This window comes from Dama dama, chromosome 11 (assembly GCF_033118175.1).
Source record: "Dama dama isolate Ldn47 chromosome 11, ASM3311817v1, whole genome shotgun sequence".
NCBI classification, from domain to species: Eukaryota; Metazoa; Chordata; class Mammalia; order Artiodactyla; family Cervidae; genus Dama; species Dama dama.
The window spans coordinates 35,936,514-35,963,408 of NC_083691.1; the positions used below are offsets into that span (position 1 = coordinate 35,936,514).

The 26,895-nt window shown below is 47.7% G+C and overlaps 1 protein-coding gene across 1 annotated transcript; it reads left to right on the forward strand.

Annotated features, from left to right (window-relative positions):
- The first annotated feature begins 222 nt into the window (after positions 1-222).
- Positions 223-26,746, forward strand: LBH (LBH regulator of WNT signaling pathway). Its single transcript, XM_061155093.1, has 3 exons — positions 223-433; positions 2,962-3,064; positions 24,137-26,746. The coding sequence occupies exons 1-3, from the start codon at positions 408-410 to the stop codon at positions 24,323-24,325; spliced, it is 318 nt and encodes a 105-aa protein (XP_061011076.1). The 5' UTR covers positions 223-407; the 3' UTR covers positions 24,326-26,746.
- Positions 26,747-26,895: the final 149 nt, after the last annotated feature.

A 26,895-nucleotide genomic window follows, 5' to 3' on the forward strand; every position in this document is an offset into this window, starting at 1 on the left:
GTGGTGGGGTGGGGGCCGGGCTAGAAAGCTGCAGCAAACTACGGCCCTCGGGGAGCGGAGCCGAGCGCGCCCCCCAGCCGCCGCCAGCCGGAGCTGCGAGCGCTGAAGCCATTCATGATTTTGGTGACGTTATTCCAGGAGTGGGCGAGGGAGGGCGTGGCCTCCTGGAGCCGAGCCCCGCCCCCGCCCCTATAAATACCGCTTCCCCTGCTCTTTGTGGGGCCGCGAGCTCGTCTGCCCTGCCGACATCGCTGGTAGTGGGGCTGTCTCCCGGAGGCGGACCAGCGAACGCCCAGTTCCCGCATCCGGCAGCCTGCCGCCCCACTCTGCGCCGCTGACATCCTTACCCGGGACGCAGTGACCGTGTTTAAATCACAAGGGCGTGGGTCAGGCTCCCCTAGGACTTCATGTCTGTTTATTTCCCCATTCACTGGTGAGTATCTTCTGCGCTCTCGGCGGGCATCCATCTAGCGGCCGTGGCTGCTGGGCCCCGGGGCGCCTGCTCGTACCGGCTGGATTGCGAGGGCAGCGGGCGGCGCGCGGGCACCGGGCACTAACCAGCCGCCCAAGCCCGTGCAGGCGTCAACGTCAAGATTGCCTAGGTGGGGGTGGGGGGTGGTGGTGCTGAGGGCATCCAGACAAAGGAAGTGAACTCGCAGCCTTCACTTAAGTGACGGCTGGGAGGGTGTGTGTACAGTCATGTTGGGGTGGAAGAAGAACCAGAGGTCAGGGCTGAACCCGGCTAATAAAACCCCCTCTCTGCGGAGGGCTGCAGGAGGCGCGCGCCCAGCCTGGCGCAGGGGGCTCCAGCTCTCCCCGGCCCCTCCCCCTTTCCTTTTTGTTTGCATGCAAGTCTTGGCGTCGAGGCCCGCGGCCACCAGGCTGAGCTGGTGCAGCGGCCGCGTTTGCAGAGCTCCGAGGGTTGGGGAAAACGCCCTCCCCACACGGAACTCGACTGAAGCCACAAGCAGCCGCACGATCACTCGCTACACCTCTCGATTCCTTTCCTCTCCACAGCCCCTAAACCCGACGCGCCTTTCTGGGGGCCGAGGCTGGGGAGGAGCCGCCCTCCCCCCGGGCTCGCCTGGAGGAGCCCGGGCCGGGCAGCGGGAGGCGGAGGTTTGCACCCGACCTGAGATTGGAGCTGGGAGGGATGCGTCCTGGGCGCCCGGCAGGTTGAAGAGCGAGCCCCTGGCCGCTGGGACTTGCGTGCCGGCTGCTGCTTCCTTCCTGCGCTGAGGAGAGGAAGAGCGGTCGTGGGGAGAGCGCTGGCGGCCCCGAGCGCGCTCTCAGGTGCGGGTGCAGAGAGCCCCGCCGCGCAGGCTCCAGCTCCACGCAGTCCTGCTCAGTTCAGAAACCGGAAAGTTCATGCTTCTTGGTTCAACTTTTCTGCCCCGCGCCGAGAGAGGAGTGAACGCCGGGACATCAGGCTGAGAGCCCGGCCAGAGTCGGGTGGGCGCTCTTCTGTCTCGTTTCTTCGAGGGTGGGCAATAGCCTTTCCCGAACCCAGGAGGAAACTGACTTTGGAGTCCTCGTCCTTGACCTCAAACTTGCCCGGAAGCCTAGCATCCTCTCTTAGTCTCCCCTCCCCCAACCCAGCCTGCCCGATTAAAAAAGAGACGGCATTCTCAAAGCAGAGTAAAAATTCCCTCACCCCTTCCCTCCTACCTCCAGGTACCATATGGGTGAGACTTGCAAGGCCATTGGAGGCTGTGTGCCCCTGACCACTCAGAACTCACCAATATGTGTGTCAAGGCCCATCAGGGTTATTGTCCCCTGAGAGATTAAGGTTGGGTCTCACTTTACAGTTGATTAGCATTTCATAGTTTGTAGTGCTCCACCCCTCACCCTGTGGAGCACTGTGAGCATAACTGTGAAACTGTGGGCTCTGCATTATTAGTGTCATGGTAACTAACAGGGCACCTGTGGCTCAGAGAGGTTGTGTGATCACACAGCACTTGAGTGGCTTAGCTTGGAGAACCTATTGCTTTTGTTTCCTAATCTAGTGCCATTTCTACACTATGTAGAAACTGTAAAATGTAAAATGAAGATGAGTTTGGTATCCCTGTTTCCTCAGCTGTGGTCTTTCTAAGACCTACTTACTTTTTATGTTTAACCATTTATAAAGGCATGATGGTGAAAATGTTTAGTGTTATGTAGCGAGTACGTTGACTTTGGTATGTGCTATTTGGCATTACACATTCGGGACCCTGTACGTGCCCATGGCTTGTGTGAGGATAATGGAACACTTGTATCCTGCTTACAAAGTACAAAGCACTTTCACATGTCAGCCATTGGTGGGCCAACTTGGCCCCTCTGGAAATTTCCTTTGCAATCAGAGTCCGGGCATCCTTAAGGCTTTTAATCCAGGGGAAGTTTTTCGAGCTGTGAGCTTTCAGCTGCTGTGGCCAGGGCTAGAGAAGGGGCTTGGATGGCAGATGTGAAGTTTGGGGAAAGCTGACCCCTTGGGGCTTTATATGGGACATTTTGCAAAAAGGAACACCAGAGATATAGAAATTTAGGAAGGCAGCAGTACTGGACTTGGTTTCCCTGAGGTTGGCCTGTTATCATTATGTAATAGCAATATTCATTTTCCCTAGAGAAGGGTTGAATTGGTTTTAATATAGACAGACGGCCTCAGCTACTTACTGTTTGGGGGTTTTTTTCTAGTTCTGTCACTTAAAATTCAGAGTCATTTTGTGCCAGTGGGGACTAGTACAAGAGAGGAGGAAAGAGGAGGTTTGCCAAAGTGGTTTTCAGACAATGGGCTTTTTTGAGAGCCCTGATGCTCTGGGCTCGTAAGGCGCTTCCTCGGGGTATGAGCTTGTTTTTCTGTGAGTTCTGTTTTGAACACCTCTCATCCTCCTTCCAGACAGTTTCCTGATTTAACAGCAGAAGGCACGAGAGTAGGAATGTGAAAGTGTGTATGTTTGTTGACTTTTGTTCTGGGTTTCTTGGCAGCCCTGACTATCTGAGCTCGGCCGAGATGACTGAAGTGATGATGAACACCCCATCCATGGAAGAAATTGGTCTCAACCCCCGAAAGGATGGCCTTTCCTACCAGGTGAGTTCAGTACAGGCTCTGTTCTGGCTTCTTTGAGCCTGGTGGCTTTTGCTGGGGTTGGTGGTAGACTTGTTTCTGTATCTGAGTGCTGTTTGTAAGATCTATGTGCCCTTGAGAAAGTTCCTGAATGCCAATAAGCCTCAGTTTCTTCATCTGTAAAATGGGACAACAGTCGTTCTTACCTCATAGAATTGTGAAGATTCAACATGATGAAATAACATGGGTAAGGCAGTCATAGTGCCTGGGACACAGTAAGCGTCCAGAAAGCGTGAGCCAGTTCTTAATTAGTCATCCTGGCTGCTATAAACTCTTCCCTTTATGGTGGCAAAGGGGGAGGTGATTTGTGCAGTCAATTCAGACCAGAACTTCCCTCCCCAGGCAAGCCTTGGGCAGTAGTAACGTTGCTGTGAGGGGCGTCTTATGAAGAAGGATGGTCTGGTGAAGGAATTGCTGTGTCCAATGCTGCTCTCTTCCTTTGATTGATGGTTGACCAACTGATTCCAACAGGGTTAGTGTTCAAACTACTTAGAGTTGAAGAGACCTTTCCCCAGAGGGTAGCTCTCTCAAGGATGTGATCACCAGGATCCAGCACAGAGATTATCCTGTGTGGTGGATCCAGAATATATAAGGACCAAAAAAAGTGGTCTGAGTAATGCGTTCAGATTCTCAGCCCCGTGCTCTTTCTGGCCTACCATATGCTTTCCACTGCGCCTGGCCCACTACAGGGACCTTCAAATACCTTCAGGGCAGTGAACTGTTTTCAAATTTCTGAGAAGAGTGCTTAGGTCATTACATATGGGGGAGGAAAGAGTCTGTTTTTAAGGGAAGATCTTGGAAACTGTGTAGCATGGCTGAATGGGGAAAATGAATGGGGTGCGGTGGGCTCATTCAGCAGATACTACCTGAATGCCGCTATGGGCCATGCACTTTACAAACAGTACTTGTTTGGTCTTGACCGTCACTCTGAGATGGGAATTATTGTTCTGTCTCACAGATGAGGAAACAGGCTCAGACTGAGTGGCTGACTTGGGTCTCGAATTCCAAAGCCTTGCTCTGTCTGTGCCTTAGGGTTGGTTCTTGGCTGGAATTGAGACTTTGCTCTGGCTAGTCACTCCTTAGAACCATTCTAGGTTTGTTTTTGTGAAGAAAGAGAAAACAGAAAGCTGGGTGGGTGTGATGGAGGGAGGGTGATCAAAGAGAGCTGAGATGAAAGCTGAGGTTTGCTAAGGTAACTTGGCAGGTGACAGCAAGAGTCACCTCAGACACACTTGGGACGTTCAAGAAGGCCCCTTTGTTGTGTGTCGATACGGACAAGCCTCTTCTGTTGGCTGGAAAGAAGTCTTTAGGTGGCTTGCGGGGGTTCAGAGGGAGGGGGGGAATACCCTTTCCTGGTTGGTTTTCTCCCTTCCACTCTCAGAGCCGGTCTGAGAGAGACAACTGAAGGCTCCACAGCCTGTGGGAGGGCAGAAGTTTCCTGACCCACTGGCTGGGGTGTTTTTGGATACCAGTTTCCAAGTCACTGAATCAGACTGAATCTCTTTGTGGTTACAGGTGAGGGGTTTTTTTTGTTTGTTTGTTTCGTTCTGGGTTTCAGATTTCCATCACAGAACCTTTCCAGACACAGTCGTCGGTATATCTTATGTGTGCTTTCTATATTCTCCTTTTGAACACATCCCAGGATAAAGGGCCAGGTCCTACAGGGCAGTTTTCTTGACCTTCAGGTTACTTTGTTGAATCTGAGGGATAGAGCAGGTAATGACAGAAAGGTGCTATGGTTGCTGGGTGAGGACAGCTCAACTGGGGCTGCCGCGGGCCGGAGGACAATAAAATTGCCTCTGGGCTCCTGAGATAACTCGATGCTGCCTGAGCAAAGGGCCCTCAGATCTTCCCTTGTGGTGCTAGACTGAGGGCCCAGTTTTCACAGCCTCTCAGGAGATCTGTTCCTGCTACCTTCAAGCAGACTACTGCCCAGTTCCAAAATATCTTACCTTGAGCTCCAGTGCAGCCCATCACGAGATTTCAGAAAGGTGTTCCTGGAGAAGAGAGAGGGGAGCAGTGGTTATCTTCAACCAATCAGCATTTATTGGACACTTGCTGTATGTCACATGCTATGCTGGGCATTGTGAGGAGGGTCCAGGGCTTATGGGGGAGACCAGCATGCACATAACTGGAATACAGGCCATCTGGTGGAGCAATTGGAAAGCTATGGTCAATCTGGGGATGTGTGGCAATGGGAAGGCTTGGGAGGAGAAAGTCAGACTGGGGCCTTGAAAGAAAATTAGGACTTGGAGAGGACACTTCCATCTCTAATTTTGTAGCACCTTTGGCTTGCCTCCGTTTGGGCCAGGCTCAGGTCTCTGCAGCAAGTTGGTCTGACAGTTGTCATATAACCGGTATTCTCTGGGCCCACTCAAAGCCACTGTCATCCCATTAAACATATTCCCACCAGAGCTCTGGGGACTGGCCAGGTCTGTCCATTGTACATGCTCAGGCTGGGCTTGGATCTGGGGGCAGCAGAGCTTTGAGCTCTGTTCTTGGCATTCCTCCTGAGGGTAATAATAGTACATGGCTTTTACTGCGACCTGCTTTTCCCAGGAACTAAAAGTGGGATGGAGACATCAATCCCGACTTAGCAGTTGAAACAGAATCTCAGATTTGTGGTTTGACCTTGAAATAAGGTCGTAAAATAAATAGGCACACTGGAATTTGTCAGTGTTACCCCCACCTTCCAGACCTCCCCAGAACGAAGCTTTGCTGATTTCTCTGCCCCAGATGTGACATCTTTCTTCTCCAGCGCCTGTGGCATTTGAGCTTAAATGATGCTGCCATGGTCCTGCCTGACCTTCTCCTTGCCCAGGTCTCCAAGGGCAGAGGATGCCTTATTCCCTCTTTGTGCCTATCAACCATCACCCTTCCAGTAGCCCTCCCCAACCTGAGGTGCCTGCTGGCTTGGGGCCTTGACAAAGCAGGTGCTAAGTGAATGGTGGTAGTTTCAGTAAAGTTGGGTCTCTTGATTCTAAAGCTGCTCACCTGCACTTCTGCTTTAGAATTTTTAAATGGCCTCCTCAGCATCACATCTCTCTCTGCTCAGTCATGTCTGATGCTTTGTGACCCCGTGGACTGTAGCCCACCAGGCTCCTCTGTCCATGCAGCTACTCCAGGCAAGAATACTGAAGTGGGTTGCTATTTCCTCCTCCAGGGGACCTTCCCCATCCAGGGATCAAACCTGCGTCCCCTACACAGACTCAGATAGATGTCTTTTTATCCCCTAAGAGATTTGGGGAAGCCCTATCTCTTGTGCTTAGAGAGTTAGTGCTGTTTTATGAGCACGTATAAAAATTGGCAGAGCCAGTACCCTGTTTTATCTTAACATTTACTTAGAGAGTCAATTCAATATGTGCAGTCCACATCTGCTGTCTCACTTGGCATGAATTACGACACCCTCCCAGGTGGGTGAATAAACGGTTAATAGAAAGTAGAGTACATTTTGGGCAGGGATGTAAGTGGTGGCCAGCACACAGGGGGCTGAGTGGGAGGGTCTTCAGAAGGAGGATGGGGTTCTGTCCCTGCTGGGCTGCAGCTCCCTCCTCACACTGCATCTGTCAGTTTCTTGTTCTCTGGCCCGTTGGATAGGGATGTTTGCCTAATGCCTTCCTACTTTCTCTAATTCAGGGAAGCAGGTCAGTGGCTGCCTTGCAGGCTCCCCGCAACCCCGCTAGATTGTGACATTTTGGAATGCCTCTCTGACTGGGTCTTCTTCTGTGCTGTGCCTGAGTTGGTCTGGGCCCTGAAAAGGGCAGGGTCCTGGGCATTCGCCTCTGGTCATGGATATTGCTGCAACCCAAAGGCTGTGCATTTCGGCCTGGCCACCCAGCTTCCCCAGCACAGCTTACTGAGGCTTCTGCAGTTTATAATCCCCCCTTGCTGAGTTCTAGATAGAGATTTGGCTCTTCAGTCTTCATTTAAATCTGTCCCCTCTCAAGCATCTGAACCAAGATCTGATAACTTTTATCCTTCCAAGGCTCTTTAAATTCCTCTCTGATCAGCACACCGTCCTTCCATGGCCACCCGTATTCCTCCTGCTGTTCTTCGTCTCATGCTCCTACCATTTGATGTCCACCCACCAGTCAGAGGAGCAGCGGACTCCCCTCCTTCTAAGGGAAGCCAGGGAGGATGCGCTATGAGCTAGAGCACTAATTCTGTATGCACCACAGTGCCTCGTATTCTGGGCTTTCCCTTTGATCCTCAGCGCTGAGAGCTTTCCTGCATCTTCCCCTGCGTTTCCCGAGACGGGAGGGAGGGATGTCCTGGCTTTTGTAGGACAGGGAGGAGGGACAGTAGTGGGTGACCTTTTCTGCCACAGTCCTGTCATTTGCTTCTTGCAGTCTGAGCCTCTCTTTCCGCTCTGCATTAGGACAGGTCTGAAGCACCTGGCCCCTCTTGGGACAGACTTTCTCTGTCTCTTCCATCTCCAAGGCCAGCATTAGCCAACTCCCTTTTCTCCCCCTCCTCACTCTTTATCAGAAGCAGCAAATCCTGTCTCAAAGAGCAGGCTCAGCCGAACCTCTACAATCAGACAGTAGCTCAGAAACGCTTGCTCTTCACTCACCTGTCCATTGAGCCTTTCTTGATGAGACCCCCGAGCCTGGCTCTCCTGTTCCCTCCTGTGTAAGTGCAGGTGTGGAAATCCGTGACCGGCTGGGGTTCCTGCGTGTGTCTCTGTTCTGTTTCCCTCAAGCCCCTGCTCACAAAGCCACTCCAGGCGTGTCATCAGCCCCTTGTCTCCTCCTCCTGGCGCCCCTGTCTCATTGGTTACCCCCAGCTGCATACCCCCGCATGGTTCTCAGGAGTTTGGGAGTCCTGGCTGAGCAGGCACACAGAAGTCCGCTGGTCACTAGGAAATCATCTTTCACATCAGACTTAAAAAGCCTCAGTTGTCCCTGGAGGGACATAAAGCTAAAATTCCAAAGCACTTGGCAAGAGTCGTCCAGCCATGAACATGACATATTCCTGGAATCCCAGCATGTTTTCTCTCTCCTGTCCCTACCCCGTCCACTGCACTCCCTGCTTGGTACAATTCAGAAGAACATGAGGCAGAACACGGCAGCTAGAGCCACAAGATTCAGAAGCACAGGGAGTCTGTTTCTTTGAGCAGCACTGGGCCTGCATCTGCACGTGCTGCCTCCTTTTGAGCCAGCGCCCAGGTCACGTCAGTGTTCAGGTCACGTCTACTTTATGTAGGGGATCCAGCACCTTCCTTCCATGCCCAAGGCCTTGACACACACATACACACGGCATTCACTATTTTGGAATGCCCCTGGGTGAGAGCCTGCAGAGGGCTGGACTTATTCCCACGGGGGCTCCCCCCACAACGCGCACACCGTGGTCACAACAGTGAGTCTGTAGCACCGCCAGGGAGAGAACAAGCTTGCTTCACTTCCCCAGCCAACGTGACACACACTGGAGCCATACAACCCGGCCTTCTCTCAAAGGGCCTGTGTTAGGCCTGAGGCCTCTCAAGCAGTGGTGTGTTCATCACTCTGCAGGCCCAGGGTCTGTGTCTTAGACGGCTCTTTGTTCCCACCCTGCCGGGCGCAGAGTCCGGCAAATAGTTGTTTACTGGATGCTGTGTGATTGATTGGCCCCTTCTTCTCTCCCTTTCCTGAGCTGAGAATGCTCTCTCCACCTTGGCCACCCCATGGCGTGGGTTCTCATAGGATCAGCATTTTTCTCTATGCTGACCTAGTCTCCCAGGTTGGATAGAGAGGAGGATTGTACCATGAGGAAAAGGGATGAGTTTGGGTGGCGAAGCTTGTGACTGGAGCCAAGAGCTATTCCTGGGTGTCTAGTGAATGTCCTGAAATGATCTCTCAGGCCCAAGTCCTGAAATAATCCTCTCAGGATGAAGACAGGCCCTCATTCACTGGGGGATCGGAGCGGCCCGGGCTCCGCGCCTTTGCAGTCTCATAGCCATGGGGTTCCCTTGGCCACCTCTCATCTCGCCACCTGCCTTCCCTTGTCCCTGAGCCCAGCTCAGGAGGATCTTTATCAGTCAATCAAATCCTGTGTCTACTCCTCACTCCTTGACTGAAGGAGAGCCCTTTGTTGCACAGACCTGTCTTAGAAAAAGAATTAAAATTTGCCAAAAGTTGCTCCAGACTGTTTTGACCTCAAGGGAAGTTTGGGAGCTCCCTCAGCTCCCTCTCTGCTAGAATTAATTGCCTTGCACTGTGAGAAGCTCCTTTTACATAAACTGTAGAGAAGAAACACTCAAACATTTAGCTGAAGTGACACCGACTGTCTATAACTCAGCCAGGGATTGTATTGGAGCCAATAGGAAGGTTCCAGATCTCTCACCATCAGGAGCATTTCCCTGAGCAAGGAGAGCAGTCATAAACCTCAGTCCAGTGTGTGTGGCGGGGTGTCTCTAGGTCTGACTTTCTCCTAACTTGAACCTGAAGGTGGTTCCCAGGCAGAATTAATTAGTGTGCCTCGAATTCATCTTCTGTCTTTACTTTGTAGAGCTTGAGACATCTCTGGATTTGAGAGGAATCCTTGGTTTTCCCAAATTTCTAAACATTTTCTCCAGATACAGCCCTATGTGTCAGCTCTAATTTTTCAGCAGGCGAATGTGTGTGGGCAGCACCAGGCTTGGCTGCTGATTCCTGGGGACTGAGCCTGAGATGCCTACATGAGTGCACATGCACGCGTGCACACACACACACACTCGCATCCACTTACATGAACTCACACACACAGGAGCACACTTACACACTCGCTTATGACCAAAAATGGCAGATGGCAGAATGTTAATAGCAGTTATTTTAGATCAGAATTCTATAACTATAGGAAAACTTTCTTTTCCTTCCCTCCTTTTTGAGTAATTTCACATTTTCACTGGTGAAGTATGTATTTTATTATTCTTATGCTTACTTTTCAAATTTTTAAAGTAACACATGCCCATTGTGGAATTTTTATTTTCTTCTTTAAAGTTTTTTTCCAAGTCACCACAATTTGACCATTCTTAAATTGCAACTGTTAGCATTTTAGCATCTTTTCCATGGCACTTGTATTTTTATGTGCCCAAGATACTGAGTTGTGTTCTGCTTTTTCACTTAATGCTATGTAAGTCATCAGCATCACATTATCATAACTTATCTTAAAAATGCCTCAAAGCCAACATTTTAATAACTGTACAGTATTTTATCATAAAGTTACAACATGATTTTTTTACCATTCTCCAATTGTTTAGTTTTTTTAGATTGTATACATTTTTATTTTATAAATAATATGATAGTTTATATATAATTTTAGATATAAATATATGTTTGTAGTTTATATTATGGTCTTAGAATAGGGTCTTAGAAGTAGAATTTCTGAGTCAAAAGGTGTAACAGTGTCTGTGTGTGTGTTGTAATTTATAAAGGTGATACTAATTCCTTCTAGAAATTTAGAGAAATATAGATAAGTACAAAGGAAATTTTAAATGCCTGCATTCCTATCACTGAAACATTTTGGTATGTTTACTTCTAGTTTTATATTCATTTTTATTAAAAAATAAAATTGAGGAAATACTGTGTGTGCTAGAGTGAATCTAGTGAGTCTTTTTTCATTTTGTATAATATTGTGACTATGTTCCTGTCATTTGGTTTTCTTTGTAAAATGGCATTTCATTGTGCTGTGTACCACTTATCACTGAATGTTTAGGTTGTGGCATATTTTGTTCTTACAGAGAACACTGCTTTAAACATCATTTTACACAAATCTCTGCACAGGTCTGATTCGTTTCCAGAAATTCCTGGAAATAGAATTACTGAATCAAACATATTCAACATGATTAAGTTTCTTGATTATACATTACCTTAAAAACAGAAAAAAAAAGAGTTTATCATAATATCCTAGCTCCCAGCATTGAAAGCTTTAGCAAATAGAATCTCTGGGGATATAAAATCTATACATGTAGGATGATGGCAGGGCTTTGTGGAGAGAGTCAGAAAGGTGTTTGATTATTTTAAAGTGTTTGAGAGATGCTGTACATCTTCCTCTAGTTTATTAATTGCTTATTTTGAGCAGAGATGATAGCAGTTAATGATGTTTAGATACCATTTAGCCAGCATTCTAAAATAGCCAGTGACATTCTTGTCCTATAGTGGATATGTTGACACACTTTATGGATTATGAATATGTGTGAGTTGTCGATTCCCCTATTTATCTCCTTTATTAAGGACGTTGGAGCACTGTGTGACCTTGAGGAAGATTGGGGAAGTTGTCTTGGCTTGGAAACCAATGAAGGTTGAACAGATCCATGTTTAGTCCCCTGAACCCTCTGGGTTTTCCTGGGGTTTCAGGTCTGGCTCATGGAGTGGTCATGGTTTAGAAATACTGCTTCCCCTACTCTGCTCAGCATTATGTGGCAGCCTGGATGGGAGGGGAGTGTGGGGGAGAATGGATACGTGTTTATGTGTGGCTGAGTCCATTTGCCGTCTGCCTGCCACGGCATTGTTAATCAGCTATATTTCAATATAAAACTCAAAAAAGAAAAAAGAAATACAGCTTCCCTGGAATCAAGGCTACACAGGGCTCTTAGAAGTCAGTCTGAACATAATAGAAGTCTTGGGCCAGTGTTCAAGGGCCTTCCATCCAACAATACTGCAAGACTCCTGGTTCTTTGCAACAGGTAAATAGCTTAGGCCAACATTCCAATAGGGCCCCCATATGCCTGGTGGTTTACAAAGTTAATGTAAGTGTTATACAGACAAACTTTGAAAGTGTTAGTGTATTTTATGGTTACCATCTATGATAAGAAATACTAGTTTTCCATTTATGTAGTGATAGAACTTTTTTTTTTTTAAATATGTTTTAGACAAGCGAGTAAAGAAAAAAATATAACTGAGCCACAATGTGTGTGGACAGGAAAGAGTAACAGTGGTGGTGCCCAACTTCCTGTGGTTGGTGTCACTGTTTTCACCATGAAGGAATTGTTTTCTTCCAGAGTTGAAGATATACTCTTAGATGGAAGCATTCTTAAAGATCAGTTCATACTAAATTATGATATCTGTGTGTGTGTGTGTGTTTTTTCATTTGACTCCTTGGATACAGCAGTTAAAGCCATATCAGAAATATTTTTGGCTGTTTTCCTTGGCACCCTAATATTGGAGGTTTTAATGCCAAATTACTTCTTAATAAATGTTCTGTGTATACACCACGTCTTGTTTCAGCAAAGTGTTAAAACCAGAGGACAGCTGGCCCTGGGGTTCACAGAAACTTTCCAAGGGATGTGACAGCAGAGAGCATTTGGGGAAAAATCAGTTTCCACATCTTTGGCTTCCCTCTGTTGCTGTCTAAAACTGTATTTCCTGAAGACAGATCTCAACCAGTTTGCTCTTCTTACCCTTCTGGTCAAGATTGCCCTCCATCCTCTTTGTAGGAGGACCTGCTTCTCACCAGCTTGAATCTTTTAAGGTGCCTCCCCAGTGTGTAGAAACTTTAGGGGCATCCAACAAATGGACCATTTAAAAATGTTACTGTCTAAAAAGCTTCATATGTCCCACTTGTCTATAGGAAACCAATGAAAAATTGCCTTTGTCTTTAATAATTATTTGTGGTATATTTATTGATCACTTATATACTAATAGCTGCAGTAAGACAATCCAGAATTTTGTTTTTTTTAAACCTTAAGGTCACAGGACATAAAAACATTAAAAGTCACTTTATATGCAATAAAGACATATTATTCCTGAGAAGTATGAAAAAAACTAATGACTAAAAACTTTCAAACAGAAAAATATATTAAGATAAACTTCTATGAAGCAGTAGAATGGACATATATTTTCAAGTAGAGAAAGGAATATGATTTGACTTAAGAGCTTGTTCATGAGGTTTTTTTAAATAGGTGATGGTTGCTATCAAATTGCTATGGTGTTTATAAGCCATTGAGTACACATTTAAAAGAGTAGCATAAAAGTTTTATTTTAAAATGATGGTGTTTATAATATAGCAGAAGTTTTAGGTGTCAGTTTTAACAGGTGTAAAAGGAGACAATTTTTAAAAATTCTTTCAAAGTATATACTGTATTTGGAGATCATGGATATAGATATTCTCCTTGGAATAAAAACTCTGGTACTGTAGCATCTCTGAGTGGGGCTGGGGGAGACTTGACCACCTTTGAGGCTTGGACCAGTCTCTGTCAGATGTGGGGATGCACTTAAATGCCAGTAGCATGACCTTGGGTCACCTACGTGTTCTTTGGACACGGTTAGTGATATGGAGCTCAGAACCTCTCAGCACAGCAGGGTTTTAGACTATGAATCTGGACAACTGGTTTCTAAGCTTGGCTTTGCTGCTGTCTATGTCATCTCAGGTGACTCCCAGCATCTCTTTGGGCCTTGCCTTCCCCCATGTGTCATGGAGAGAGAGCTGATTCTATCATTTTTGTTAAAATGTTATATAATGAGGTGAAATCCTCCATCCTAATCTTAGTTGGCCCCTGGAGTTAAACAAATCTTCTCTCTCTTAGATTTCATGTCAGCCTTTCAATTATTTGAAGGTACCTTTTATGTTCCCCTCAAGTCTTTTCCAGTTTTAAAACATATTATCCTTCAACCTTGACATATAGTCATCTTTATGAAGGTGTTTTTTTTTCTCTAGGCCATTGGCTTTCAAACTTTTTAATCCTAGTCTCTTTTACGTTCCTAAAAATTATTTAGGACCCCCAGAGATACATTTGTTTATGTGGGTTTTATCTTTTGACATTAAGAGAGTGTTTAACATTTTTATTCTTTATTAACTCCTTTAAAATAACAATTAAAACCATTAATTAATATAACTAATGATTTTAATAAAAGTAAATATATTTTCTAAAACAAAGATAAGTGTTCACATTTTTTGCAAATCTGTTTGATATCTGGCTTAACAGAAAACAGCTAGAGCCTTCAATTTATTGTGATTTCATATGTGTTGATTGAAGTCAATGAAAGAAATCTGGCCTATACAGATACGTACTTAGAAAAGGAAGAAATATTTTAATAGCCTTTTCATATATTTTTCTTTGATATTTTGGCAAAACTGAATAAGTGGTAGTTTCTTGAAGGTTAGTGGTAATGTGGAATCTGAAACCTTATCAGTGAACTTTCTGTACTTTTACATAAAATTCATTAGCCTATCTTGCACTTTGAATGACTCTTTTACCCATGCTTGGTTTCACAACCTGATGTACTGATCATTTGGAAAATATAGGTTCACCAAGTTATGCAGATCTTCCAAATGTTAATACATTTTGTTATGTAATATAAAAAAAAAAAATCACATTAGTTAATATCTCCACTGGTCTCATCAGAAATTCTTCAAGTGATAGGAAACTGTCAAGCTTATGATGGCTGATAAAAGTTTTCCAAAATTCTAATTTTTGCTTGAGACCTCAGTTTTTACCACTGGTAACAAACACCATTAGACATTTTCTTTGAAAATACCAGTCTTATGTCTGCCAAATATCCAAGTCTGAATAACCATGGTTCGTTGGTCAATAATTCTTTCAACTGAAATGGTGTTCCATAGAAAAAAGTAGCTAGTTCAGCTTGCAACTCAATCCCATAAGTGTTTTTCTGCGAGACAACTGTTGTGCTCTGACACATACCAGAAATATTGTATTCCAACTTTGCAATGGCACCCCACTCTGGTGCTCTTGCCTGGAGAATCCCCTGGACAGAGGAGCCTGGTAGGCTGCAGTCCATGGGGTCGCTAAGAGTCGGATACGGCTGAGTGACTTCACTTTGACTTTTGACTTTCATGCATTGGAGAAGAAATTGGCAGCCCACTCCAGTGTTCTTGCCTGGAGAATCCCAGGGACAGGGGAGCCTGGTGGGCTGCCGTCTATGGGGTCACACAGAGTCAGACACGACTGAAGCGACTTAGCAGCAGCAGCAGCAACTTTGCATAGTGTATTAAAAAACATGTACTTAAAGAACCACCCTTATGGCAGAAAGTGAAAAGGAACTAAAAAGCCTCTTGATGAAAGTGAAAGAGGAGAGTGAAAAAGTTGGCTTAAAGCTCAACATTCAGAAAACTAAGGTCGTGGCATCTGGTCCCATCACTTCATGGCAAATAGATGGAGAAACAGTGGAAGCAGTGTCAGACTTTACTTTTTTGGGCTCCAAAATCACTGCAGATGGTGCTTGCAGCCATGAAATTAAAAGATGCTTACTCCTCAGAAGGAAAGTTATGACCAACCTAGATAGCATATTAAAAAGAAGAGACATTACTTTGCCAACAAAGGTCCATCTAGTCAAGGCTATGGTTTTTCCAGTGGTCATGTATGGATGTGAGAGTTGGACTGTGAAGAAAGCTGAGTGCCGAAAAATTGATGCTTTTGAACTGTGGTGTTGGAGAAGACTCTTGAGAGTCCCTTGGACTGCAAGGAGATCCAAGCAGTCCATCCTAAAGGAGATCAGTCATGAGTGTTCATTGGAAGGACTGATGCTGAAGCTGAAACTCCAGTACTTTGGCCACCTCATGCGAAGAGTTGACTCATTGGAAAAGATCCTGATGCTGGGAGGGATTGGGGGCAGGAGGAGAAGGGGACGACAGAGGATGAGATGGCTGGATGGCATCACTGACTCGACGGACATGAGTTTGAGTAAACTCCAGGAGTTGGTGATGGACAGGGAGGCCTGGCATGCTGCGATTCATGGTGTGATTCCGCAAAGAGTCGGACATGACTGAGCGACTGAACTGAACTGGACTGACTTAAAGAATCAATATTTAATAAAAATTAATCTTTACTGCTTCATCAAGGACATGGAGAATTTTGTTTTCATTGTGAGTGGGGGGTGGTGAAGAATACTTTGACTACCAGTTTGCTGCTACTGCCATCAGTAACTCCTGCATTGTATTAGTATTAGTCACTCAGTTGTGTCCAACTCTTTGCAACTCTGTGGACTTATAGCCCACCAGGCTCCTCTGTCCAAGGATTTCTATAGGCTTAGAATACTGGAGTGGATAGCCATTTCCTTCTCCAAGGGATCTTCCTGACCCAGGGATTGAACCAGGGTCTCCGCATTGCAGGCAGATTGTTTACCATTGAAGCCACCCATACCAGCAATTTCACCCACTTTTGCTTTTTCATACCATTAGTGCAGGTATCAACATGAGAAAAAAGGCAAATAACATCTTAGTATTATGAAGAAAGTATTTTAACTCCAGGGACACTCTCTCCTTGAAAGGACCTGAGGAATTGAGCTTTGAGAACCACTGCTTTAGACTGAACAGAGATCAGAAGGCCGCAGCAGGGCATCTCAGTGCAGATGGTGTAGATCAGCTCCATGAGAGGAGCTGTTCCTCTAGGAACATAGCCCTGTTTCTTTCAGTCTTTTTGCATCAACACTGTACTTATGATCAACTAAAATCTCCAGATCTCTTTTATTGGACCTACTGTCAAGCCTCCTGTTTGGGAGGGAGCAGGAAACTTTTAAAGACATACATTAGCTGATGACCTAACTTTGGGAAAAGGTGAGTGGGAGGTGATGGATGTCGTCCAAGTGGAGACTTTTCACAGATGGTGGAAAGGGATGGATAGCTGTGAATTGGGGAATCCTCAGTCTAAGATGGACAGTTGAAGCCAGAAAGCTGCCTTGAGTTCAGAGAAAAACCTAGGGGGACACTGAGTCCAGAGAGGGCACAGGGAAGGAGAGGTTAGCAGGTCAGGCAAACTCGAGCAAGGTCATGAGAATCAGGAGAGAGTGTAAGTCCTGAAGCAGGCTGGCCTCGTAGTGTGCTGCAAAGGTGGTGATGACTGAAGGCCAAGCAGAGGCCCTGGAGCTGGGCTGTAGGCAAGTCCTTAGAGACCTGAAAGTTGTTTCCATCCAGTGATGAGTTTGGAAGCCATGTAGTAGCAGAGCCCCAGACAAGAATGGGAAGGCTATGGGACCAGGCCAAATATTCAAGATTTTTGTCTCTAAAACAAAAAATGAGGAAATAGTTGGAAACAGCAGCCCTGTCAGTCTGGGCTTTCTGAGAAAGGGGGTATGTGGCTGTGGGACACTTGGGTAGAACAAATGGGAGAGACAGAGAAGCCATTCCCCAAACCCTGAGATGACTGAGAAGCTTGTCTTCTTTTCAAAGGGCAATAATGGTATACACAATAGAATGTGGATATGTGAAATTATCCTATGCCAGATAGCTGCAGTGTTTTCTTAGCACCCTGGAGAACTTTGAGAGACATTCTTTAATATTCCAAAAGCCCCATCAGCTCACTGGACCCAGAATTATCAGCAGCAATGAGTGCTAATTAATTGGAATTTGGAACTCTTGACTTGCAGGATGGGTGTGTGTTGGAGAGATGTTTATGAGAGATGGTGTTTATCCAGAGGATTTCCTTTTCTTTTAAGTTTCAAGGCTAGAGGCTTAAGCATCTTTAATCCAAAGGAAGGAGATCCAACAGTTGTTATGAAATCCCACATCTCTACTCAAGTCTCCTTTAGGATTAGAGACACCAAGGAAGGGTAGGAGAGGGTGAGGTGGATATTCCATAACCCTGTCCAGGGGAGATTCGAGTGAGGTGAGTCTCAAGGATGGAGAATGAGGTCACTAGCATCCCAGTGGAGATGGGAGATTGTTCCTGCTTGTCCCCTGTATCCGTCAGTGGCCACTGTGCCCCTAAGCTCTAATTCTTTCTGTTCTTAACTGGCCACGTTTCACTTTGAAAAGTCAGTAAAATGCAAGTGATGATGAAGCAGGGTGCACTTTTTTTTTTAATTAGCTGCCTCTCATTCACTCAGCCTTTGGCAGAGCAGGATGCTGGTAGAGATCTGCCCATTGTTATAAAGCAGCCCCTCCTAGGGAGGGATAAACACACAAGGCCAATCCATTGTTGTTCTCCGGGAAAAATAAGAAACCTAGGCAGCGGGACCTGGGAGTAGGCTGGGGGAGGGAGGGAAGGATGCATAATCAGGAGACCTCTAGCTGCAGGGGCTTCCACTGAAAGGCCAGGATCTGGACCAGGCAGTGGCTTTCATTCCAGCTGGCCTAACTCATGCCTTGGGAAAAGAGAGGCACTGGGGAGGAAGTGATGAAGCCACAACCATTTCTCCAAAGAACCTGGCCTAGAATTTGTAAGCACAAGCCCAGGAGTGCTTCTGATTTCCTCCTGTCCCAAGCTACAGCCACAGACTTTTCAGTTCCTCAATCTAAATCTTCCCTGGGGACCCCAGCTTTACCTAATAAGAACCATCATTAGGAATTTAAAATTTACAGAACTTGTTCGCACATACCTGTAATTAGTTCTCTCCAAAGCCCTGAAAGATGGGAATGAGCATTAATCCCAATTTATACATGAGGAAAGGAAGGGGGTGGGCCTCCACATTCCTTCCAACAGTACTGTAAGAGTGGGAACTCCTTCTTCATTTTACTTGGGAGGCAGCTGAGGCTCAGGGAAATTAAAATGACTTGACCCCAGTCATAGAGATAATAAAACTCAGGGACTAGGGAAAAGCCAGATCTTTCAGACTCCTGGTCTACCTGCAGGAGTGGAGATTTTCCATCGCAGGTTTGAGGTTGATGTTTTTTTTCCCCCTTCAGGGAGGGAAGAGGCTCACTGTGTGGTTTTGGATGCTCAGGCAGATCCCTCTCGGGGCCTTGGAGAGCCACCTGGTTATTCATCTCCCACCTCCCCTCCTCCCCCTCCCACCCCAACATGCCTCTTCCCTCTATTCCTCTCCAGCAAAGAGGAACCGGATGGCCAAGCTCCTTGGATCTCAGCTTGCAGAACTGGTAATTAGCCCTTTGTGTCTAGTTAACCACCTTTCATCTCCTCTATTTGCTGGTGTCCACTTTCCCTTATTAGCATCTTTCAACTCTTTGCCAAGCCCTCCACCCTGTTTGTGGCCAGCTCGGGTTGTGGTTGTTTGTTGGGGTGATGGCTGAGGAATGAGTGTACATGGTGGGGTGGCAGAGGGGAGGGGGAGCTGTTCCAACCAGAATCACTCACATTTTCCATCCTAGGTGCCAGGCATCTCTCTCCTCTCCCATCCCAGAGGCAGGCAGGTTTAAGTCACCTGGCTTAGAGGCAGACAGTTGATAGCTAGGCTCCCAAATTTCGGGCCTTTGGAGCTCGGGTATTACCTTTCAGTTTCCTTGCGTGGGTGAAATGGGAGCCGACTGACCGGCAACTTTTATACTTTCAACAAAAGCCTGCTGACTAATTCCTCATCTCCAGGAGATCACCTTCAACCCCAGATTTCCCTGCTCTGAGGCAGCCCATGTGGGCCCATCAGCCAAACATCCTGAGCTTTCCCGGACAGTCCTAGGAGGAAAGGAGGACAGTCCTTTCCACTGTCCTCATATTTAACCCTTTACTTGTGTAGCAATTTATATTTACTTGACTTTACATATTTCATATGTTTATATTAATAAAAATGGAAGGAAATTTTAAAAACTTAGCCTCAATTCAAGTGCTTAAGAGCCACATGTGGCTGATGCCATCGGACAGTGCGAGTAGAAAACATTTCCATTATTGTGGAAACATATTCCAATATACTGTTCTATTGGACGGCTCCGATATACACAGGCAGAAATTCCAGCATCCAAACTACAGCTCACAGACTGTTTGTTCCTCGAAGGTCCTAAAGCTTCTCTGACCTTTCGAGTGAACTCATTTGAGTTCCCAAGATGTCAGAGCCTGCTGGGATTGGAGGCCACCCGGCAAAGGATGCCTGTGAAGAAATGTCCCTTATGAAATTCACCATTATCAAGTTTGGAATGCCCGCTGTTCCTCCACAGTGAGACAGGTGGGGCCTGGGATGTTCTTGGTTCATGTGATTGCCAAGACTTCGCGTGCAAAGAAGGGAACTTGGTGTCTCTTAGTTTCATCCAAGCCATCGGCCTTGGCAGCCAAGGGGACAGCTGGTTGTAGAGTGCAGTCTTAGTGGGCAGAGCAAGGGGCAGGGCTGAGAGAATTCCAGCTGTGAGGGTGCGTCTTGACCTGTCCTGCCTGGAGGGTGAGGGTGGGAAGTACCTCTCAGAGCCTCCCCATAATCCTTTCCCGACTTCTTAGAGGGCAGCCTTTGCTGCAGAGAGAAGAGAAAAGGAGTTTTTCCCCTTCCCCAGTCCAGGGAGAAGGGACGCTTTGGGGTAAGAGGTTTAGCCAGAAGCCTTTTCTTTCTGGAACAGGGGCAATTGGTTTATCCCTTGCCAGTTCCTGCAGGCAAACAGCATGCTGGCCTGGCCTGCCGCCCCAGCCCTACCTGTCATGTGCTTGGCAAGTCTGACTTGAGTCCTTTTTTCCACTGCCTTCCCCACCCCATCAAATTGCCATTGCAACCTCTCATTTTTCTGCTGCCTAGATGATTAAAAAGCATGACTTAGTGGAAAAATCTTGACCTCCTTGGGGTCAGCCTCTTAGGCAGCTGTCAGAGATAAGATTGTACTGGCAAAATACTCAGCTATGCTTTGCAAGGCTTTCTGTCTGGATGTGAGGAAATGAGAAGCTGGTTGGTTCTGGGTGCGTTCTGTTTGTCTTTGGAGAGAGCTACAATTTTCAGAGACATAAATTGGTATTATCTGATAATAAAATATAATCTCTGATGGGAAGGTTAGATTACTATAGTGATTTTTTTTAAAGTAATTAACAGGCTTTGTTAAAAAAAATTTTTTTTCCCCATGGCGCCTGCTCTGAGCAATTCAGGGAGCAAAGTTCTCTGGCAACTAAGCAGTATCAGAAGTTCAATGCTCAGACTTCCCCCAAGGACTTAAAAGACTTAATTGTGCAGCTCCTGGTATGAAATTGTTTGGAGTTATTTTAATTATTGTGTTAGTATTACTGCCTCTTGCTTAGAGGTTGAATACTTACCATAGTCCTGTTGAAACTGCTCCAAAGAGGACATTCCAATTTGAATTTAACATATGTCCTCAAAGCATTTTATTATCTTTGTGTTTGCCCAGGATTTGTATCCATCTAGTGAGACCAGAGGCCACTTCACTTCTTAAATGGAGAAACTCAGGCCCAGGCGGTTGAGAGGTCTTGGTTAGGTGGGGTTGGACAAGTGATGTCAAGGACATAGTGAGAACCTGGGGTCTGTGTCTTGACCCTTTGTGTTATCAAATGGGCGCCTCTTTTGAAGTCCTGTGGGTCAGAGTTTGGGTCCCCGTTCAGCCACTTCCTGACTCTGTGGCCGTGAGTGAGTCAGTTGCCCTCTGTGTGCTTCAGTTTTCTCATCTATAAATAGTGATCACACCACTGCACACTTCAGAGGATTATTGTGATCTGTGATTCTGCTCAGCACATGTGCCTGCCGTATCTTCCATCATCAGTAGCATCATCCTACTTTTAATGAGATATCCCCTCTCAGCTCAGAACGAAATCACATGCTCTCCACCACATGCCCTTTGCTTGTTATCCTCCTATTCCTTTCACTAGCCTTGCTGCTGCGTGTCCCTTCGGCTTTTCCTCAGCATGAGCGACTGTAATTAGAAGTCGGTCACCGCCTCTCTCAGCCAGGGAGTCGCAGCATAGGTACAGCCCCAGGCTTGAGGTCAGAGGGTAGAGGTAGGGGTCCAGGGCTGTCCTGGGCCTGGTGTCCATCCCCTCCTGATATTTCACAGCTCTGTCCTTAAAGATGTAGAACAACTGTCCAGACTCGACAGTTCATCTTCTGGACCTGTCTGCCCAGATGGTCATCTTGGGGGCTGAACTGCCAGATGGGCCATTAAAGCCCAGGGTCTTACCACCATCCTTGGTCAGCTTTCAGGAAATGGGCGTGTTGGCCCAGTAGCATCCATTCATTGTTCAGAAGATGCAGATCTGGTTTGAATCCTGGCTCTTCCTTGTGGCCCTCAGAGTCCCAGGGTCTCTCTGCTCCTGGTGGAGGGGTGTGGTGTGTGGTGTGGTGGCAGTAAGGCCTAAGGCAGGTGATGTCTGAAAGATCTTTGTAAACTGTAGCATACTTCCCACTCGTGGGGTTCCCCTCACTCACGCCCAAGGCTTGTGCTCAGAAGGGCACCTGGTTCCCCCTCGCAGGGCAGGGCTCCAGCTCCACGTGAGAGAATGAGGAGGGGCCCACGTAAGCCCCGTGACCTTCTCCCTGCTCGGCACTGAAGTCTAGTGCACACAGCCCAGTCCAGGGGCAGACCTGCAGGGCTGGCTGCCTCGGGAAGAGGAAGCCTGTGGTGGGGGTCATCTTTCCCCATGCCTCCCTTCACCACCACCCCCAGCCGAGCCCCTTCCTGCCTTGGTTTCCTCCTGGCTGCCATTACGATACTTTTTATAAGCCTTGTTAAATCTTTAATGATGCCTGGTTGTGCAGCTGGCTTAAGACTTAATCCCCAGCAATAGGGCTTTATTGGATAAATGGTTAATAATCACTCATCTGCAGGGATTGGGGAGGTTGTATTGAGGCCCATGATTCCCAGAAGCCCCACGTGGCCTCTGACATGGTCAGGGACTTGATGGGGACCACACTTCATGGGGTCGGGTGCAGTAAGACTGGGCACCCTCATCACACCCCAGAAGCTGGGAAGGCCTGAGGTTTTAGGAGAGCCCTTTTAGTACCTCCAAGGAACAGAGCAAGGCACAGGGAGCCCCCAGGTTCTCTTCAAATGAGTCTCCACCCTCCTCCTTGTTTCACTTTCCTTTCTTTTGCCATGAACAAGCTATGTGACCCTGAGCAAGTCTCCTGACCCCTTTGGGCCTCAGTTTCTGTATCTATTAAAAGGACAGGTTGGGAAGAGATGACCTTATAGGTGCTGTGTGATTCTGTAAGCCCCAGCAGCCCAGTCTCTTCTCTCCAGCTCTCTGGTGAGTCCCCGAGGGCTGTGTGTGGCAGGGGACCAGCAGCCCTTGGGATTAAGCACTTAAGCTGCTGGGCAAAGAATTGGGTCATCTGTAGTCACAGGACAGCGTGTGCAAAGGGAAGCCACAGAGCCTGGATTTTATAGCCTGGTTTAGGGTTTCCCCTGGCTCTGGGCAAGACACACAGTAGGCTTAGAAAGAGGAACCTTGTAGACAGGACTTTGGAAAGAGAATTAGACTCTTTCAGGTATAGAATTGTCAAGATGGGTATTTTTCAGTCGCTCAGCCTCTTCCAACTCTTTGGAACCTCATGGACTGCAGGATGCCAGGCTTCCCTGTCCTTCACTATCTCCTGGAGTTTGCTCAAATGCAAGTCCATTGAGTCAGTGATGCCATCCAACCATCTCATCCACTGTCACTCCCTTCTCCTCCTGCCCTCAATCTTTCCCAGCATCAGGGTCTTTTCCAGTGAGTCAGTCCTTCACATCAGGCGGCCAAAGTATTGGAGCTTCAGCTTCAGTGTCAGTCCTTCCAATGAATATTCAGGGTTGATTTCCTTTAGGACTCACCAGTTTGATCTCCTTGCTGTCAAGGAGCCAGGGGTTGTTCACAGGTGGAAAAGGAGCCTGGGATTGTGTTCCCACCTGCCCGTGTCTGGGGCCGTGCATTCAACTCTGATTTGGCTTCAACTTCACAGCTGCAGTGAGATTAGGACCCGTCTCCTTAAGGGGCAGGTGGTATTGGGCATGGACTTGGGAGTCAAACAGACTTGGGTTTGAATCCCTTCTACCACTGCACCTTTCCAGGCTGAATGATTTGGGCACCCTCCTTCTCCAGGTATCTCCTGAGTGGCATTCACAGCACCTATGTTTCAACATGACTGTGTTGGGTGCAAATGACCTACATAAAATACCTGGTATCTGGCTCACATCAAATGCTGATAATTATCTTGGGAGGAATTTGCTGTTGTAGCACCTGTTGTGTGCACTGTACTTGTAGTTAAAATGCTTGCCACAATTGGAGATGTGACTTACTGTGGAGGACATGGTCTCAAGTCCTTTTATCTGAAAACAAAACCAAAAAGGACAAACACCAATTTGGTAGCACTGCCATGAAAGCCTTCAACTTCAGGATTAGTTGGCCGAGGGCTCATTTCCTCTGTTGCCCTGGAGTTTGCTCCCTGCCCCTGCCTGATGCTCCCCAGTGTTCCCAGGGCAGAGTAGCATGGTCCCTGGTGTGCAGTGGGGGCTCAGTCCTGCACGTGAATGTGACTGGGTTCTCTGCTTTTATTTCAGATCTTCCCTGACCCGTCAGACTTTGACCGCTGCTGCAAACTGAAGGACCGTCTGCCGTCCATCGTGGTGGAGCCCACAGAGGGGGAGGTGGAGAGTGGGGAGCTCCGGTGGCCCCCCGAGGAATTCTTGGTCCAGGAGGATGCGCAGGACAACTGTGAAGAGACAGCGAGTGAAAACAAGGAGCAGTAGAGTCCACGCCGGCTCCCTCGGGGTCACACCAGACAGCCTCTGTACCTGAACTGTGTTCTTTCCCACTACCATGGAAGGAGAGCGTGTGTGAGCCCCTGCAGTTCTGCACACATCAGATGATGGCTTCCTTTCTGCACCTGCAAATCACTGAGTTGATTTTCTTTTCTTTTCTTTTCCTTTTTTGAGATGTCGGGCAGCAGAGCCCTCTGTGACTACGCGCCAGGCCTTTTGAGAAAGGAAGCTTCTTAGAGCAGGGGTGGGGTGCAGGGAGGCAGGCATCTTGGAGATTATTATCTGAACTCAGGCGGGCTGAAGGCAGCCCTGTGACTCCAGTGGGCTCCGGGGGAGGGCGTCTGGGGCAAGAAAAACAAACAGGAGATGAAAGAGAAAAGAAAACTGAGCAGAGAAGTGTGGCCAGGAAAGATGGACCCAGCAGCATGCGCTCTGGCTACCGAGGCATCACCCTACAAAGTCTTTATCTCTCTCTCTAATTTTGCCCAATGCCCGCCTTTGTTTTTATTTCCGGTGTGTTCGTCTGTAATGGGAGGCAGGTGAAGGAGAGCCGTGGAGCCTGGCTTCCTGCAGAGCCAGCCGGAGGTGATGCTGGGAAAGAGAAAAGTCTCCTGGTTCCTTCTCCAGACCCTCCCCTTGGGCCCTGGCCGATGCTCCTGCCTGCTGTGATCTGGAGGTTTTTTGAGAGGCTGCACTTTTGAGCGTTCCCCTGATTTATCCTCTTTGCCCCCCATCTTAGCCCTTTTGGAAATAGCGAGAGCCTCTCCCGCCCTTGTTGGAGGGCCGAGATAGATGCTTGGACACCGAGGTCCATCCTCCGCTGCTCCCCCCAGACTCACTCTCCCTCTGGGTGGAGGCACAGCGTGGCGGGCCCTCCCTCCAGGGCTGGCCCTTTCTCCTCCTGACCCCCACCCTCCCAGCCCCAGCACAGCCGTTTGGGTGGCTGCTAGCCTGGCCATGGGTTCGAGCCAGCCTGACCAGCTACAATACCCACTCCTACGTGGGATCTTGGCTTCTTTTTCTGGTGGGGGCTGAGCAGCTAGCAGGGGAGAGTTTCTGTTTCTCACTGGGAAGTGAGCTTTAAGGCAGGTCCTGAGAGCTGGCAGAGCCTGGGAGTTGTGGATGGTGGTGACAGGCAGCCCAGGGATGGAATTTGAAACTCAAGGGTGTCATGAGATCCTGGGCTTCTTCCCTGGTATTCCTGGATGCGGAGGGTGGGCGGCATGGGGAGGGAGCCGCATCCCTTCCCACTTGACCCCTGTGAGGGCTATAGTTGCAGAGAAAGCTAACGTGGACTTAGAGCTCCTTATCACAGTTAAGAACCATCTGGAGCTGCAGATTGCAGGATGAAACCCTTCACACACCTCTATCTCAGAGCAGGACTGTGGAGCCAAGAAGTGAGCTCAAGTCCCTCCCTGGGGCTGAACGCAGCCAACTGAGGCACCCACCTCGTCCCCTCAGGGCCCCAGGCCGTCCAGGCTGAGCCCCTTTGGTTGGGACATGTGTGTAGACTTGTACTTAATACCTCAAGGTTAGTGTGGCTCTGGGGAATGCTGGGGCGGGAGGACCAGCGTGGCTAGCTTATATCAGCAGGACTTGGTTCTGGGCAGCCGATGCTCATCCCCCGCCCCTCCGCCCCTACCCTGTGTTGTCTGTCCATGTTGCATACACCGATGGCAATAACTTCTTCCAGCTCCTCGGGCAAGTGGGAGAGGCCTGCAGCCGGCCCTACGAGGGAGCTTTTCTCTCTCTCTTTCTCTCTCGCTTGCTCTAGCTCTCGCTCTCCTCCTGTTTCAGCCGCAGGGAACCTGTCCCCATTCCTCTCACTCCTCACAGCTGCAGTTCTCAACCCATGCCTCCCTCCGTGGATGGGGTCTTGCCTTTGAAAATCCCGTGTTTCTGTGTCCCCGTCTCATGCTCCCCTGTATCATCTGTCCCAGTCTTGCCGTGTGATGGGAACGTGCTTGTAAACTGCATAACAAATCTGCTTTGTGTATATGTGTGTTTATGGGGGTGGTTTATTATTTTTTGCTGGTCGCTAGATCCCTCTGTATGACCACGTGGAGTCTGAGCAGGCCAGGGGCTGACAGCTTAAGTCAGGACCCTCAGCGGTGAGCCTGCTGTGGGGACCCAGCTGCTCTTGAACAAGTGGCTGAGCTCCTGTCTGGCCTCCTCTTTTTTTTTTTTTAAAGTAACTTGTGTGTATTTCTAACTGATCCTATTGGGGGAAAAAAAAAAAAAAAACCAACCCTAGTATTTCAGTAAAAATGCCTGTTGTAAGATGAACCTCCTGTAACTTCTATCTGTTCTCTTTTGAGGCTCAGGGAGAAACTAGCATTTTTTTTTTTTTTTTTCAAACTACTTTTTGTCACTGTGACAGTTGTAAATAAAGTTTGAAAATGCTTTCCACTCTGGTTTGGTTTCTTTTTTTCTTGCTGCTTCGTTGGAACCGACAGAGCGTAGGAACTACTCTCGCAGGAGGCTGAGTTCAGCATAGCCGCCCCATGTGAGGGTCCTTAACGTACCTCACCTGTTGGCCCTTCTGGGATGAATCCGTT